The sequence below is a fragment of the Tenrec ecaudatus genome, chromosome 11, assembly GCF_050624435.1.
Source record: "Tenrec ecaudatus isolate mTenEca1 chromosome 11, mTenEca1.hap1, whole genome shotgun sequence".
In the NCBI taxonomy this organism is placed as follows: Eukaryota; Metazoa; Chordata; class Mammalia; order Afrosoricida; family Tenrecidae; genus Tenrec; species Tenrec ecaudatus.
The window spans coordinates 149274119-149289186 of record NC_134540.1 but is presented as its reverse complement, the minus strand read 5'-3'; the positions used below and the strand labels follow the sequence as shown (position 1 = coordinate 149289186).

Sequence of the window (15068 nt, the reverse complement as noted above, 5' to 3'; positions counted from 1 at the left end):
ACACATTGGGCAGCTAACTGCCTGGTCAGCAGTTCAAAACTGCTAGCCTCTCTGCAGGCAACAACAACAAAAAAAAGGACTTTCTACGCTCCTGAAGAGCTAGTCTCAGAAATTCACAGGGAGCAGGTTTTCCCTGTCCCATAGGGTCGCTGTAAGTCTGCATCAACTGGATGGAGGGAAGAGTTCTATTTAAAGTCCAATATATGTGACTTAAGTTTAACAGAGCACGATTTTGTCCGCAAAAAAATGCAAGCATCTCCTAAATAATTACATAAGATAATAATAAGTAATTCCGTTTCTACATGCAAGGCAACGCAAAATCTCCTTGCTGACTTTGCTAGAAGTCCTTAGAGAGAAGATATGAATTCCTGGGGAAAACAATTTTGTATTATTTTTGTGGGTCTGAACGTAACTTAAGATGAAGATATTCGAGTGATTTTATCACAGTTCCTTTCCTCCATGACTTAACCACAAACTCTACTCAAGTCTAGACTGGTCAATCAGTACTTCATACATGTTCGCAAAACTCATCCAAAATCTTTTTTTTTTAATGTTTTATTAGGGGCTCATACAACTCTTATCACAGTCCATACATATACATACATCAATTGTATAAAGCACATCTGTACATTCTTTGCCCTAATCATTTTCTTTTCTTTCTTTCTTTTTTTCCCCCCTTTTCTTTTTTTACATTTTATTAGGGACTCATACAACTCTTATCACAATCCATACATATACATACATCAATTGTATAAAGCACATCCATACATTCCCCGCCCCAATCATTCTCAAAGCATTTGCTCTCCACTTAAGCCCTTTGCATCAGGTCCTCTTTTTTTTCCCCCTCCCTCCCCGCTCCCCACTCCCTCATGTGCCCTTTGTAATTTATACATCGTTATTTTGTCATATATTGCTCTATCCGGAGTCTCCCTTCCCCCCCTTCTCTGCCATCCCTCTCCCAGGGAGGAGGTCACATGTGGACCCCTGTAATCAGTTCCCCCTTTCCAACCCACTCACCCTACACTCTCCCAGCATCGCCCCTCACACCCTTGGTCCTGAAGGTATCATCATCCACCCTGGATTCCCTGTGCCTCCAGCCCTCATATGTACCAGTGTACAACCTCTGCCCTATCCAGCCCTGCAAGGTAGAATTCGGATCATCTCATCCAAAATCTTAAAGGAGTGCTAGGCACCCTCTTAAATTATGGGGCAATGTTTATACTAAACTGTTTTTAAAAGCATAATACTGTATGTTTCAAATCACTTTTGATAGCGGCCTGCATTTCTACAACAAAGCTATTAAATATAGTCCAGTTACAGAGATGTGAGGCTTCTGTTTAAAAGTATAGCATTCAACTCCAATGAACCCTTATTCTGAACAATGACATAGTATCCTCTAATTAAATCTGCTCAGAAATTCCATTTGCAGGGACCCCTCCAAAATTCATTCACGAATTAAGAGTTAAACAAGTAGCACTCCTAAACAGGTCAGATTTGGGGGTTGTTTATATATCTGAAATTAATGTGATTATAGAAATCTAGTGACATGCTAAATCATAAAAATATTTAAAGCTCAGCTAATTTACTTATATCTCACCCTGCTCTTCAAAAGATTTTTTAACAATATCAGCAAGCTAAACAGAGGTTAAAGCAAGAAGAAACATTTGAAGGACAAAGAATGGAAATTAAATAGCTTACCCCAAACTAAAATATTAATGTCTGTTAGAGTAAAAATTACAAAACACTATACTGTTTTCCATTCACATTAATGTGACATCTACATTTGAATGAAGAAAAAAATTTACATTCATGGAAAATATGCAAGGGCATTTCAAAAGGTTCTTGGGAAAGGTGAATAAAATATCATGGAGTTTCCCCACAAGCCTTTTGAAATCCCTCATATTAAAGATGTTGGTTTGTTCAAGGTGGGGGTGAGTGGCAGAATGTAATGCTTTCTTAATTTCCATCTGGCTCTTAACTCCCAAAATAATTGAAGCAAAAGAAGGGGAAAGGTATACACGGAGAACAAAAGTTAAGCATGTTTCTTTCTGAATGCACTCTTCCCACTATTACCACCAACACTCTAGCTGAGTTCTATTGCACTAATAGTATGGGAGTATTCCAATATTTTTCTGTTCCTGTTATGTGTCACTGAGTCGGTTCTGACTCACTGGGACCCCATCTACAACAGAACAAAATGCTGTCCAGTTCTGCACCAGCCTCCCAGTTGGTCCTGAGCTTGAGCTGGTTGTTGCAGCCACTGTGTCAATCCATCGCATTGAGGGCTTTGCCCTTTTTTCCTGCCTCTCGACTTAACCAAGCCCCTCTTCTTCCCCAAGCATGATGTCCTTCTCCAAAGGTGGGTCGCTCCTGACACCGTGGTCAGAGCATTATATGAGACCAATTCTCTCCAGCCTTGCCTCCAAGGAGCCGTATGGCTGTACTTCTTCCAAGACAGATTTGTTGGTTCTTTTGGCAGTCCGTGGTGCTTTCAACCGTCTTCAATAACCAGCACCACAATTCAAATGGCATCTGTTCTTCTTCATCTTCCTTAGTCGATATCTAACGTTCACACACCTGTGAGGCAATGGAAACACCACAGCTGGGGTCAGGAGCGCCACAGTTCTCCAGTAGCATCCTTGCTCTTCGGTGCCTTACAGAGGTCTTGTATAGTGTATGTTCCCAAGGCAATGCATCATTTTGTCTCTTGACTGATGCTTCCATGAGCACTGATTGTGGATCCAAGCAAGACAAAATCCTTGTCAACGTCAATATTTTCTCCATTTATCATGATGTTACCCTTTGGCCCAGTTGTGAGCATTTGGATCTTGTTTTTTTAAAAACATTTTATTAGGGGCTTATACAACTCTTATCACAATCCATACATATACATACATCAATTGTACAAAGAACATCCATACATTCTTTGCCCTAATCATTTTCAAAGCATTTGCTCTCCACTTAAGCCCTTTGCATCAGGTCCTCTTTTTATTTCCCCTCCTTCCCCGCTCCCCCCCTCCCTCATGAGCCCTTGATAATTTATAGATTATTATTTTGTCATATCTTTCCCTATCCGGAGTCTCCCTTCCCCCCCCCCCCCATTCTCTGCCATCTGTCGCCCAGGGAGGAGGTCACATGTAGATCCTTGTCATCAGTTCCCCCTTTCCAACCCACTCACCCTCTACCCTCCCAGTATCGCCCCTCACACCCCTGGTCCTGAAGGTATCATTGGATCTTCTTTACATTGAGCTGTAATCCACACTGAAGGTTGCAATCCTTGATCTTCATCAGCAAAATCACAAAGGCTCCTCTCACTTCAGCCAACAAGGTTGTGTTATCTGCACATCAAGGGTTGTTAATAAGACTTCCTCCAATCCTGATGCCACATTCCAAGAGGCTCAGTATATTGAAAGAAACCAATCCATGTACTTCCAATCCTCTATTTTCACACCCCATCTACATATTACCACAATCGGTAAACTAAATGGATAAATGCACAATTAGGTGGTGGCCATGTGACCAATTCCTGAGGACATGAAACCCAACTTCAGAGTGATGATAAGAAACTGTAGAAGTTGGAAATAAACAGAATTGTGTTGAATATGAAAGATTTCAGAAGGAGTCTATGGGGTGGTTAAGAATAACAAACAATCAGCATAGCAGATGGAGAAATAATTGATTTTGCATACATCTATTCCACAGTTGTGCTTAATATTGTAAAGGGTTGGAGCCAAATTATTTAGCCAAATTATTAAATTCCAGTCTCATCATTTATGAGCTGAGTGATCCTTGTTCTTAGTGGTGTTGTGTATCTTAAGTCAATTCCAACTCCTGACAATATTATAGGACAGAAGAAAATATCCCCATAGAGTTTTTAGGCTGCAATGCTTAAGACAGGCAGATCGCCAAATCTTTTCTCTCTAGAAGCCCCCTAAGTGATCTGAAACGCCAGTATTTCAGGAAACAGTCAAGCTGTTGAACTAGCACACCACAGAAGCTCCCTCTGAGTTATTCCTCTCCGAAACCTCAAAAGTTCAGCCTTCAAGTTCATTTCAACTCAAGATGACCTGACGCGGCATGGCAGAGCTCCCCCTGTGGGTTGCTGAGGCTATAGCTCTTGATGGGAGTAGCCTCGTTTTTTCTCCAGGGCAACAGGTGGCTTCAAACTGCTTACTCTGTGGTTAGCAATCCAAAAGGTCAGGCAGTTTAATTGTTTCTAAGGATCCCTGTCCCTTAGATTATTCGTTTAAATAAAGGAGGATAAGGACAAACTACCGACTACATTATTAGAAGAATATATATATATTTTTAAGTAAGCTCACTGCCATTGAGTCTACACAGACTCATAGAGACCCTACAGGGTAGGGTAGAACTGCCTAAGTTTCCAAGGTTGTAACTGTTTACAAGGGAAAACCCACCCTCCTTACTCCTGGGGTGATTTTGAAAACGGATCTTTCCCATCTAACCAAACAAGTAACCACTGTGCCACCAGGGCTCCAAAAATAATTTAATAAACATGTTTATGAAGCAGTTTAGAATAAATGCTGGGCATATATACACAAGGAGAGAGAAAGAAAACATAAAGTTAGATCCATTAAGAAACGGAGAAGAGGCGGGTCTCTCTCTCTCTCTCTCTCTCTCTCTCTCTCTCTCTCTCTCTCTCTCTCTCTCTCTGCTTCACCTTCTTTCCAAAAAATTTACAAATCAAACAAAAAAAGAACATTAGCTTAAGAAATGAAAAAAAATGCATATCGGCCATAAAAGACCCTGCCCATCAGGTCACCCTGTAGTTCATTTCCACCTCCGGCATCCCAGTAAGGTGGAACTAAGCCCATCGGGTTCCCAAGACTGAAACATCTTAGGAAACACTGCCACATCTTTCCCCTACAGAGCAGCAGCTGGTGGGCTCAAAACCAACCTTTCCATTAGCAGCTGAGTGCTTGGCCGGGGTGCCATCGGGGCTTCCAAATCATCATCAGTCAACTACATAGTGTCATCGTTGTTGATTCAAACAAGGTACAAAGCATAAAACAGTGCAGCAGGAAAGTTAGAAAAGCACTCTCTGGATTTTCCAGGCTAGACGTTTCAAGCCACCAAGGTGAAGAGTGGTTGGGAAATGATGTAGCATTACTGACCCCGAAAGGAAGACTGAACAGTTTCGCACTGACCTCTGACCAGAATGACTGCCCTAACAGAGAACCTGCTGATGCACTGCTCAATGTCTCCCCAGAAGATGGGACAAGTGAAAATAAGCATTCACACGGGGAAGGCTTTGAGCTGGTATCTGGGAACACTTCTGTATCACAAACTACCAAGCATCAGAATGGATTGCTGAAAAGGACTAAGGAGACCTTTGGAGGTCTTTCAAACAAGGATAGATAGGGGCTATCTGAACTGCCTAGAATGGTTGAAAGTCCGTGCTGAGTGAAGATGAATAGTACCAACTGCCCCTTGAAGGCCTCCTTCCCAGGAAGCACTCTCTGAGAGCTCAACTTTATATATTACCCATCACAGTCCCTCATCTGGAGGGGGTGAACACTCTCTTGTAGCCGAAAATGGGCAACACTGGCTCATAGTTCTGAGTTCAGAATCAAACATCAGTAAAGTCAATGAGGAAACTGAATGCCCTTACGACTTCTCAGTTGTTTTTACAAGCAAGCTACCTGCAAATATCTCTCCATTAGAAACAGCACCCATGAATCAGAAATCTTAATAGCAGCTATTTTGAAAGCGTGTTGTCCGGCAGACTGTTGGCATATGCTGTTTCTCAAGCACACCGGCAAAAATTCAAAGAAAGAGTTCAAAACAGAGATAACCCGCATGGGACTTCTCAACTGTATTAGATTATTATCATCGAGAATTAGGAGAGGAAGAGTGGAATTCTGGAATACCAGGCCAGAGTTCCTAAGTGGCTCTTTCAGCAGCAATAAATTTTACCGGTGAAGTTTAGTTTGAAAGTAGCACGCGGCCACAGAGACAAAAGTAGCTTTCATCTATTTTCTTATGAAGTGTGCCTCTGACCCACAATGCCCTGCATCTTGATTACATGCACCGATGCACCAACAGCCGTGGACACCACGCGAGGTCAAAAGTGTCCTTAGTCCTAAAACTGAATTTTTTTTCTTTTTTTTTCCCCGCTCCCCCCTCCCTCATGAGCCCTTGATAATCCACAGATTGTTTTTGTCATATCTTGCCCTATCCGGAGTCTCCCTGCCCACCCCCTTCTCTACCAAAGAGCACACATAGTAGAAATGCATAGCTAGTTTACAAACACTGCAATTATTTAGGACAGGTGTGTGTGTGTGTGTGTGTGTTCGGAGGGACGTGTGCACAGTAGAAGAAGGGAAAAACGAATGCAGGACTGAATTTGTTATATCAACCACTAGGGATATCCTCAACAAAATAAATGGCGACTTCCAAATTTATTTACATTGAGAATACTCACTTCGTGATATGAAGATTTGCAACCTGCAGAGAATCAATGGTAGCCCCCCTGTGTGTCCCATTAACCATTAAGAATATGGAAGCAATTTTTAAATCCTTAACTATTTTCTACTTTGAGATACCTTATCTGCAATCATGTTGACAAGTATCTGTGTTTCAGAGATACTGTTAGAAAAAGCCCGGATTAGAAGAGAAAAAAAGTCCTACAATCCTTTAATAGTTGAATTCCCTGCCTGATATTTGGGAGGGGAGAGAGGCGCAGGAGAAAGGTTGATTCTTATCAATTAATTAAAAAGAAAAAACTAACAGTAGACAAAGGAGAAAGAGTGGAGGAACTTCAGGAGCTGGGGGGACAGTCGCCGCCATTCATTGATGAACAAATTCAGGAGTGCAGGAAAGGGGGCAGAGAAGTAGCCTTCTCATTCTACACAGGTTCCACCTCAGACTCGCCAGAGGCTTCCGCGAGTTAGGAATTGGAAAAAAGACTCCCTCTCTGTATTATGTCGCACTGCCCGCCGACCTGTGGGCTTTTGTCCCTCCCAGTTCTCTTTGGGGGCAAAGCTTGAATTTACATAAATGCGTTCATTTCAGCGTGCGCTAGAAACCTTTACTAGAGTTTGGAGATCAACCACAATAAAGTCACAATTCCACGAAGTCTGAAAACTGTGGGGCTGGAAAATCATGTGCAAAACGCTTTCTCATGCTTCCACCAGAGAGCTCTTAGGCAAAACGCAGGCAAGCTGGGGGGGCGCGGCGTTTTGGAAGGCGACCTCCGGTCGCCAGGACCTCAGCCTCGGACCGTGCGCAGCCCGCGCCCTCGCAGCATCTCCGAGTCCGGTTCGGTTCCGCTCGCTCGGGGCGGGGAGGTGAGCTCTCCCGCATGTTTCCATTCACTGAGCCCCAGAGAAGCGCGGAGTGGTTGGAAAGAAGAGCCGGACAACACGCACCCGGCGGCGCAAGTAGTTAGGAGACAGAGTGCTAGCGCCCAAAGAGGGGGTGGGGGCTCTCAGGCTCTCCCCAAGGAATGCCTGGTACACACGGGTCATGGGTTTCCAGCGCCCCAAGCCGAGTACCCAATTAGGCTTCTCACCCAGCGGGTGGGAGAGCCCGGGGCGCTGCGCCGGGTGGCTGAGGGGTCCCCCAACCACAAGTGACCGACAGCCCGGAGGGAAGCGCTAAGGAACCGTCACGGGCAAACCCGCCTGAATCCGAAACGGGCAGCTAGAAAACTCAATCTTCAACTGCGGATGTCCCAGGGCCAGCTCCTGGGCAAGGGTCCCCCTAGCCTGGCCTGCCTCGGCCCGGCCCAGTGGCGGGGCGCCTGGCTCCCCGCAGGGCAGAGAGAAGGGCGATGGGCCCAGGGAGCCCTCCGAGCGCCCCCACGCCCCCCCACCCATCGGCGTCAGGGAGGGAGAGGAGAAGGCGACACGCCGACTAGGGCGCCGCGCAAACTGCGGTCACAGTTCTCCCAAGTTTGCCCGAGCGAGAAGCGTGGGGTGGGTGCCCGGCTCGGCGATCGAACCGACCCCCGCGGCCGCCCTGCGAGCGTTGGGTCCTTCCCCACCCCCCACCCCACCTCCCGGCTCGAGCCCGCAACGGAGGGGCGCGAGGCGCCAGCGAAAAGGCAGGGAGGGAGGGGAGAGGGCGCTCCCGCGCGGGCACACAATGGGGTGGCGGAGGCGCACGCTCCCCCTCGGGAGAAGCAGCCGTCGCCCCCGCCGCCCGGCGCGGGCTCGGGCGTCCGGGGGAGCCCGGGCGGAAAGTGAGCGCCAACCACGCAGCAACAGGGGGCACAAGGAGGGCGCCAGGAGGCTGGGGACCCGGGAACCTCCGTGCGCCGCAGCCCCCCGCCGCCGCTCACCGCCGCTTACCTGCGATCTCCTGGTAGGGGATGTCCGCCAGGCTGAATCCCTTGGCCCCGTAAGCCTGGCGGACCTCGGCGCAGCTCCGAGCCTTCACGTCCGCCCCGGCCGGCAAGGACAGCAGCAGCCCCGACAGGGGGATCAGCACAGCCGCGATCCAAGAAGGCATGGTGCCACATGCAAATCCAGCTCCGGAAAGCCCTGGGCCCGCGCGCTCTCCACCTGGCCCTCCGGCCGAAAGCCCGCCCGCGCCCGCGGCGCGCTCCTCTCCGCTGCCCGGCGTCCCCCCCCCCCCCTTCCGCCAGCCGAGGGGCCGGGCCGCGCAGCGCGCTCAGCAAACTTTTAGAAACCAGATGGTGATGGCCAGCCGGGCACGGCGGACCCGGCCAGCAGCCGCCTGGCTCCTCTGGCCCCCACGATCGAAGATGGTGGGGTCAAAAACAAAGGAGAGGACACGGGAAAGCCGCGAGGGGGGGTCAGGGCAGCGACCCGAGGTCCGAGCGGGAGGGTCCGGGAGCGCGGCGAGAGCGGCTCGGAGGAGCGTTTGGCGAAGGTGGGAACGCGCTCCAGGCGCGCTCTCAGGAGGCGACTGACCGACGAGCGCGAGTGTGTGACAGTGAGAGAGCGCGGGGCGCGGGGGGTGGGGGTGGGGTGGGGGTGCGTGGAGGTATGTGTTGGGATCTGGGGGAGCCCTCAGCTTCACACACGCTGAGGGAGCCAGTGAGAGTCCTGAGATAGGGAGAGGGAAATCCTGGAGACAGACACGGAAGGCTAAAGGGAAGGGGAAAGGAGGAGAGAGCGCGAGCGAGCCAGAAACGTGCTACCCGGTGCACAGCCGAAATTCGGAGGCAGAGTCGACGGCAAAACCTGGACTGGATCTCACTACTCCGGAGGGAAAAAAGATAATAAAGGAAACGACCCTGTTTTCGCATTCTCTTCGCATCCTTCTCACTGATCTGAAATGCGTATTAAGGAAGCAGTCTAGGAAGAAGAGTGTTTTTAAAGTCTTGAACCTCTATGGTTTGTGGGCACAGTGGACACGACAATTCCAATTGTTGCTTGCAAGATGTTGGTGACCCATGGGAGCACAAACCAGGGTCGAAATTAACAGGGGAGCAGCTGGGGAGTACACCGCTATCGCTCGCGTGGTTATCGGATTGGTTTGTGGTGTTTGTGTGTGCATTGCAGACTTTTTTTTTTTTTGAGTTCTGAGTTCTGGACTCAGAATTTCCCCCGTTTTCATTTCCAATATCCCAAGAGCATGGGTCAGACATCATTATGCTCAGGTTTCTAGTGTGTGCTGGTACAGGAAGGCTTAGGAGAAACCCCGGGACACAGGCAATGAGAAAGAGCCAGTGAGGGTCAGTGGGGCGCATAAAGGAAGCTATTGTGGGGGGAGGGGCGGTGTCGGCCTGCCTTCTCCCCACTTGCAGTCACAGACCAGGCTTATCGATTTCTTGTAAGTTCACAGAATTTTCGAATGAGGAATCAATTCATTTCATCTCTCCGGCTTCCCATTCACACTGAAATGCAGTGGTGTGATCAAAAGTGAAAATCCATGTTTGAGTAATGTCCACTGACTTTCTTTTGTTCGTGGACACACTGAATTCTGCTGGGCAGGAGTATCTGTGGAACATGAAGCACACACAATAAGCATATTTTGATGTGAGGGTATAGAAAGTGGTGGTTTAATGAAAGTCACACAAGGAAGCAAAACAAATGGTTATCCCTGCGAACTTTTGCTGCATATTTGTTGGTCCGATATAGATGAGGTCAACACATTATTCAGAGATGATTTGGGGGTGATGTCCCGTTCTTTTGAGTTCACCTAGATGACTACACATGACGATACGTTTCTTCTGATGAATCTCTTAATCACCAGCATGACGTGTGACATTTAAGTCATTCTGTTTGTCATCCCCGTCATCAGCACATTACATGCATCTTTTTCCTTCTTTAAATGAATCATTCCTCCCGTCATCCACCAAAAAGACTCTCAAGTTTAACATCCAACCTCATATATGAAAATCCTTTACAAAGTGAGATTTTCTTATGGATAGCATGACCTTTACTTCTTCAAACCTCTGGAACTAAGTTGGTTTTTTATTAATCGCACATGTGACTTTTTCCCCCTCTTTAATTATTAGTATTTTTTCCCTTTAAGATAGTATCCTACCTAGCAGACCTAAAATGGCTTTATTTTCCTCAGAATCTGAAATCGAGATGATAATAAAATGTACTGGTGTCTTTGCAGGGTCAAAGGAAGAGGCTGGCAGGACCAGGAATTGCTGTCAACAAGTCATTACTGATATGACATTTGACTGACGAAGGGCCTTCTTGAAACCCCAGTGCCCTTATGAATAGATATTAGTTATTCTGTACTCTAAAGTAAGGGGCTAACCACACAAATATTATCTTATTATCTATCCCTTATGCTTATTCATTGTAGTTTACCCTGGCTTTAACAGTATGGAGCAGACAAGACAAATCTTGAGGTGGACGACTGAAAGGTGAAAAGCCCCATTATATGGTTTTAAATTGATCAGAAATAAATCAATCATTACATATTTAATTAGCATTTAATGCAAAAGTACAGCCCTAAACTTTTGTCTCTAGTTTATACTCTTATAAAGTGTCCTTAGGATCTTTGAAAATGTAGCTAGTGGAAAGACTTATTAATTTATGCAAGCATAAATAGATCACTTTAATCCCATGGGGAAGGGGGAAGGAACTTGAACTCAATTAAGGTAGATTTGGGACCTTTACGCATATCAAAGAATTAGGTAACTTACTTTCCTGATACTCTAACCTCCTGTGTGGTTTGCTTATTAGGTAATGCACCACTGTTTGAAGTGGCATTTTTAGTCACAAAGTCAAAAATTCCCAATAAGGGAGCAGCAGGAGGCTTGAGGAAAGTGGAATTATCATACAGGGACATTAAGGATGTTCATCGACTGGCCTGACTAGTAAGAAGAGAACTCATATTGAATTTGCTTTATTTTTCAATGATTTTTTTCATTGCAAATGAAGTGGGAATTTACATTTCAGATCATCAACCTGCGTTCAGTAGTTCAAACCACACATCAACAACCCCCTCCCCATTGTTGTCCTTTGGGCTGTCATTGCCCTGTAAGGTGATAGTTCATCATTGCTTGGATTTGCATCTTCTGGATGGCTAATTACCATGAGTATTTTTCCATGTGTTTGTTATCGATTTGAAAATCATTTTTTGTTGAGCTATCTGTTAATGTCCTTGGTCTACTTTTAATTGAATAAGTTTTCATTTTTTCTTGCTGAGGTAGTTTTCTCTAAACTTTAGAGATTAGTCCTTTGTCCCCTCCACGCCAAATAATTTTCCCCAGTCTATGGGTTCTCTTCTTACTCTTTTGATGTACATAAGTGTCTTATTTCTAGTAGGTTCTAGTCATCTATTTTGTTTTCTACTAGGTGTGCATTCTTTGTTACATTTCATAGTATGTCTAAGTCCTGCAATATGCCCTTCAATTTGTCCCTATTTTCTCACTGATGATCTTTAAAGCTCTGGGATTTACATGTAAGGCTTTGCTACATCTTGAATTCATTTCTGTACACGGGGTATGGTATGTGACCTGTTTCATACTTCCACTGCTTGAGATCTATTTCTGCAAGCACCATTTGTTTAAAAACACACAGACAAAATAAAACTGTCTTTACCCCCAATTAATTGTTTTGGTTTGGGGCTCTTTGTCAAAAAATAAGTTATCTACAGGTAGGTGAATGTATTTCTTAGTTTTCTATTCTGCTCCATTTCTCTGCATACCTATCACTGAACCAGTACCAGGTTTTTTTAGAGTACTGTGGCTATGTGGTAGGCTGTGAAGTCAGCTAGCGAGAGGATTCCTATTTTGTTATTGTTCTTTTAAAGAAGATCTTTGCTTATTTTGGGTCTCTTCTCTATATAAAATTAGCAATTCATTTTTCCATTTCTTTAAATCATGGTGTGTTCGTCTGGGCAGACTAGAGAAGCAAATCCATGAACACTCGTATGTGTATAAGAAGATTTATATACAAGAGGAATTGAACATTGAGAAAACATCCCAGTCCGGTCCAGTCCAAGGTCATAAGTCTCATATTATCCCATATGCCTGACAGAAAGATATAAACTTACGTATAGGTTTCTTGTAATAATATTCTGTAGTTTCCTTCGTACAAGTCTTTCGTTTCTCTCATTAGGTTCATTTTTAAGTATTCTATCTTTTGTGTGATTGTAAATGGCATTTTCTTTCTTACTTTCTTTTTCAGAAATCTCTTCATTAGTATGCAGGTATCCAATTGCTTTTTCTTCATTTATCTCGTACCCTGCCACATGGCCTAACTTTTTATTGTTTTCAACTCTCTCTCTCTCTCTTGTTCTCTGTATGAAATAATATCATCTGAAAATATTGAGAGCTTTCTGTCTTCTTTGTCCACTTGGATTCCCTTAATTCATATTTGTTGACCACTGGCTCTGGCTAACATTTCTAGCGCAGCACTGACTCCTAATAGAAGGACAGATTGTGGAAGGGCTTGACCCTCACCAATAGTGTTTCTATTCTGTGTTGTAAAGGAAAAATTAGAGCATTTGAAAAACATTTCACCAAAAGAATCAAGCAAATCAAAGCAAGAGAAAATCAAGTCGGAGAAATGCATAGCATTCCGGCACAATTGTAAAGGTTTGAGATCATTAATATCTTGAGTAGGAGAAGAGGAAATGGAAAGAAGATGCAAATGAATTCTGAATAAAGGATTGACATGATTTATTGCCTGGTTTGATAGAAATTACTAAAATTTCACTTTAAAATTTTGTGTCTCATTGAGAAAATGTGATGTATCTGTTAAATGGCAGTACAGTTCTAATTATCTCTTCTGATTTCCACACAAATCTCTGTTGTCATAAAATGAGTGGAACCTCAAGGAGTTTGAATTGTAGGGGGGAAAAGGCTTTGTCTTAAGAAGTAACCACTGCAATTTGCCTGTTCATGCCCCTTTCTTCCTGTCTACCCTGATCTGATTATGTTTTGTTGGAATGCGGCCTCATTATGGGATGAATCACCATTGCGCCAAGGAAGTCCTGGCAATCTTTTCTCCTTTTCCATTAAATGGCAAAACTCAATTCTAGCTAATGAAATCTAAAGATAAGGTTTCTTAGACACTACACACACACACACACACACCCTCCATGATAAAAAAAAAAGGAAAGAACTAGAGCAGTGTCTTTTTACCTTGGTCTTCTTTCTTCAGGTGACACGAGTAGAGCTGGAACTCTTGTGATTAGGAGAAAAGTCATTGTTAACAGAGAGAGGCAAAGAAGATCCTGTGAGGCCTATTTGAGTCACCAACCCAAGCCCCAAATGACCTGCCTACCTCTGGACTTCTTAATAAACAATCGATAAATATCCTTGTAGTTTAAACTAAGTAACAGAAACAAACATAGCTAAGTGTAAGAAAGAAAAAGAATTTAAAGGAAGAGCCAAGAATTATTTTTCAGATGCCGGAAGAGAAGAAAGATTGTATAGAATCATAGAATCCAAAGTTGGAAAATATTTCAAATATGAAGCATAGTGCAGTGGACATCAAAGATAAAGAAGATGAAGGAAATGGTACTTTGATGATGAGGAAGAGGTGTACTGAATATTTTTAAAGAAACATTTTAATCAATTAATGGAAGGATGCCAGATCCCCATGGAATTACATAATAAGTGAGCAGAGAGAATATGGAAACATCAGGAATGACCCTTGACAGTGTGCTAAGACACCTGTTAAAATCCCTGGTGTTGCAGTGAGTCAGCATTGGCCTGTTACACAAATGGTGTGTGAAAGTGTTTGTAATGTCTTAATTAACATTCTCTACTTTATCACGAGGTTGTAATATCCATTACAAAGACGACACAGGACCCACATTCACAATTCAGGATTAAAGGGTTTATTAAGGAAGTGAAAAAGTTGTATTGCCAGGGATAAATGCCCAAGGTTGAGTTGTTGATCAAGTTACAAAGTTCTGTCAGGTCTGCTAATGAACGCCCAAAGGGCCTACTGCTCTGCTCTATACCTCTACCGGGAGGCATTCAGCTTAAGTCCCAGGAGTCAGCCAGTCCAGCTTCCTCATTTAGGCACCCAGATGCACCACACACCTCCTTACTTACTCTGGGAGCTGAGAAGTTCATGACTGTTCCTTGCTCAGGCTCCTGGGTTTGCTGCTGCTCCTCTAATGTGATAGCTGTCTCTTGGACCTAGGAAGTTAATTGCGCAAAGATGACAGGTCCAGAAGAGGCACTCCAGTCCTGGCTCTTTCTGACCACCAGCTCCTTCTTCCTGCTTCTCAAAGGTGTCACTTTATACAGGGAAGGATGGCACTCCAGGGAATCCTGTCCAAAATTACAGGTGAAACTTATCAGTATCTTTCGCTATTGTCTTTGGGTAATTTATAGAAACAAATCCACAGAAACTCATGTATAAGAGAGAGTTTTATATAAAGGTTAAGTGCACATCAAGAAAACATCCCACCCCAGTGCTGCCCAAACGCACAAGTCCAACATTAACCCATATGTCCAACACCAATCCACAAAGTCCTCCATCTCACAAAACAGACGTAGTGATGCCGACTGCAGGGGGAAAGCCGAGTCAGTGAACATGTAATCATCTCAGCACTGGCAGGGGTCTCCACATGGGTGCTCCAGCACCCAGGGCTGCATCAGGGTAAGTCTGTGAATATGTTCCCCCACCTATGAAAGTTTGTAAGCCAAC

The 15068-nt window shown here is 44.7% G+C and overlaps 1 protein-coding gene across 1 annotated transcript in view; it reads right to left on the bottom strand.

The window, feature by feature from the left end:
- GPC6 (glypican 6) overlaps nt 1-8568 on the bottom strand; it is a 1382124-nt gene extending 1373556 nt beyond the window's left edge. Inside the window, exon 1 of the mRNA XM_075563532.1 lies at nt 8316-8568. Coding sequence (XP_075419647.1) covers nt 8316-8475 — 160 coding nt within the window. The 5' untranslated portion in view covers nt 8476-8568. The remainder of the gene's footprint in view (nt 1-8315) is intronic.
- Between the last annotated feature and the right edge of the window lie 6500 nt (nt 8569-15068).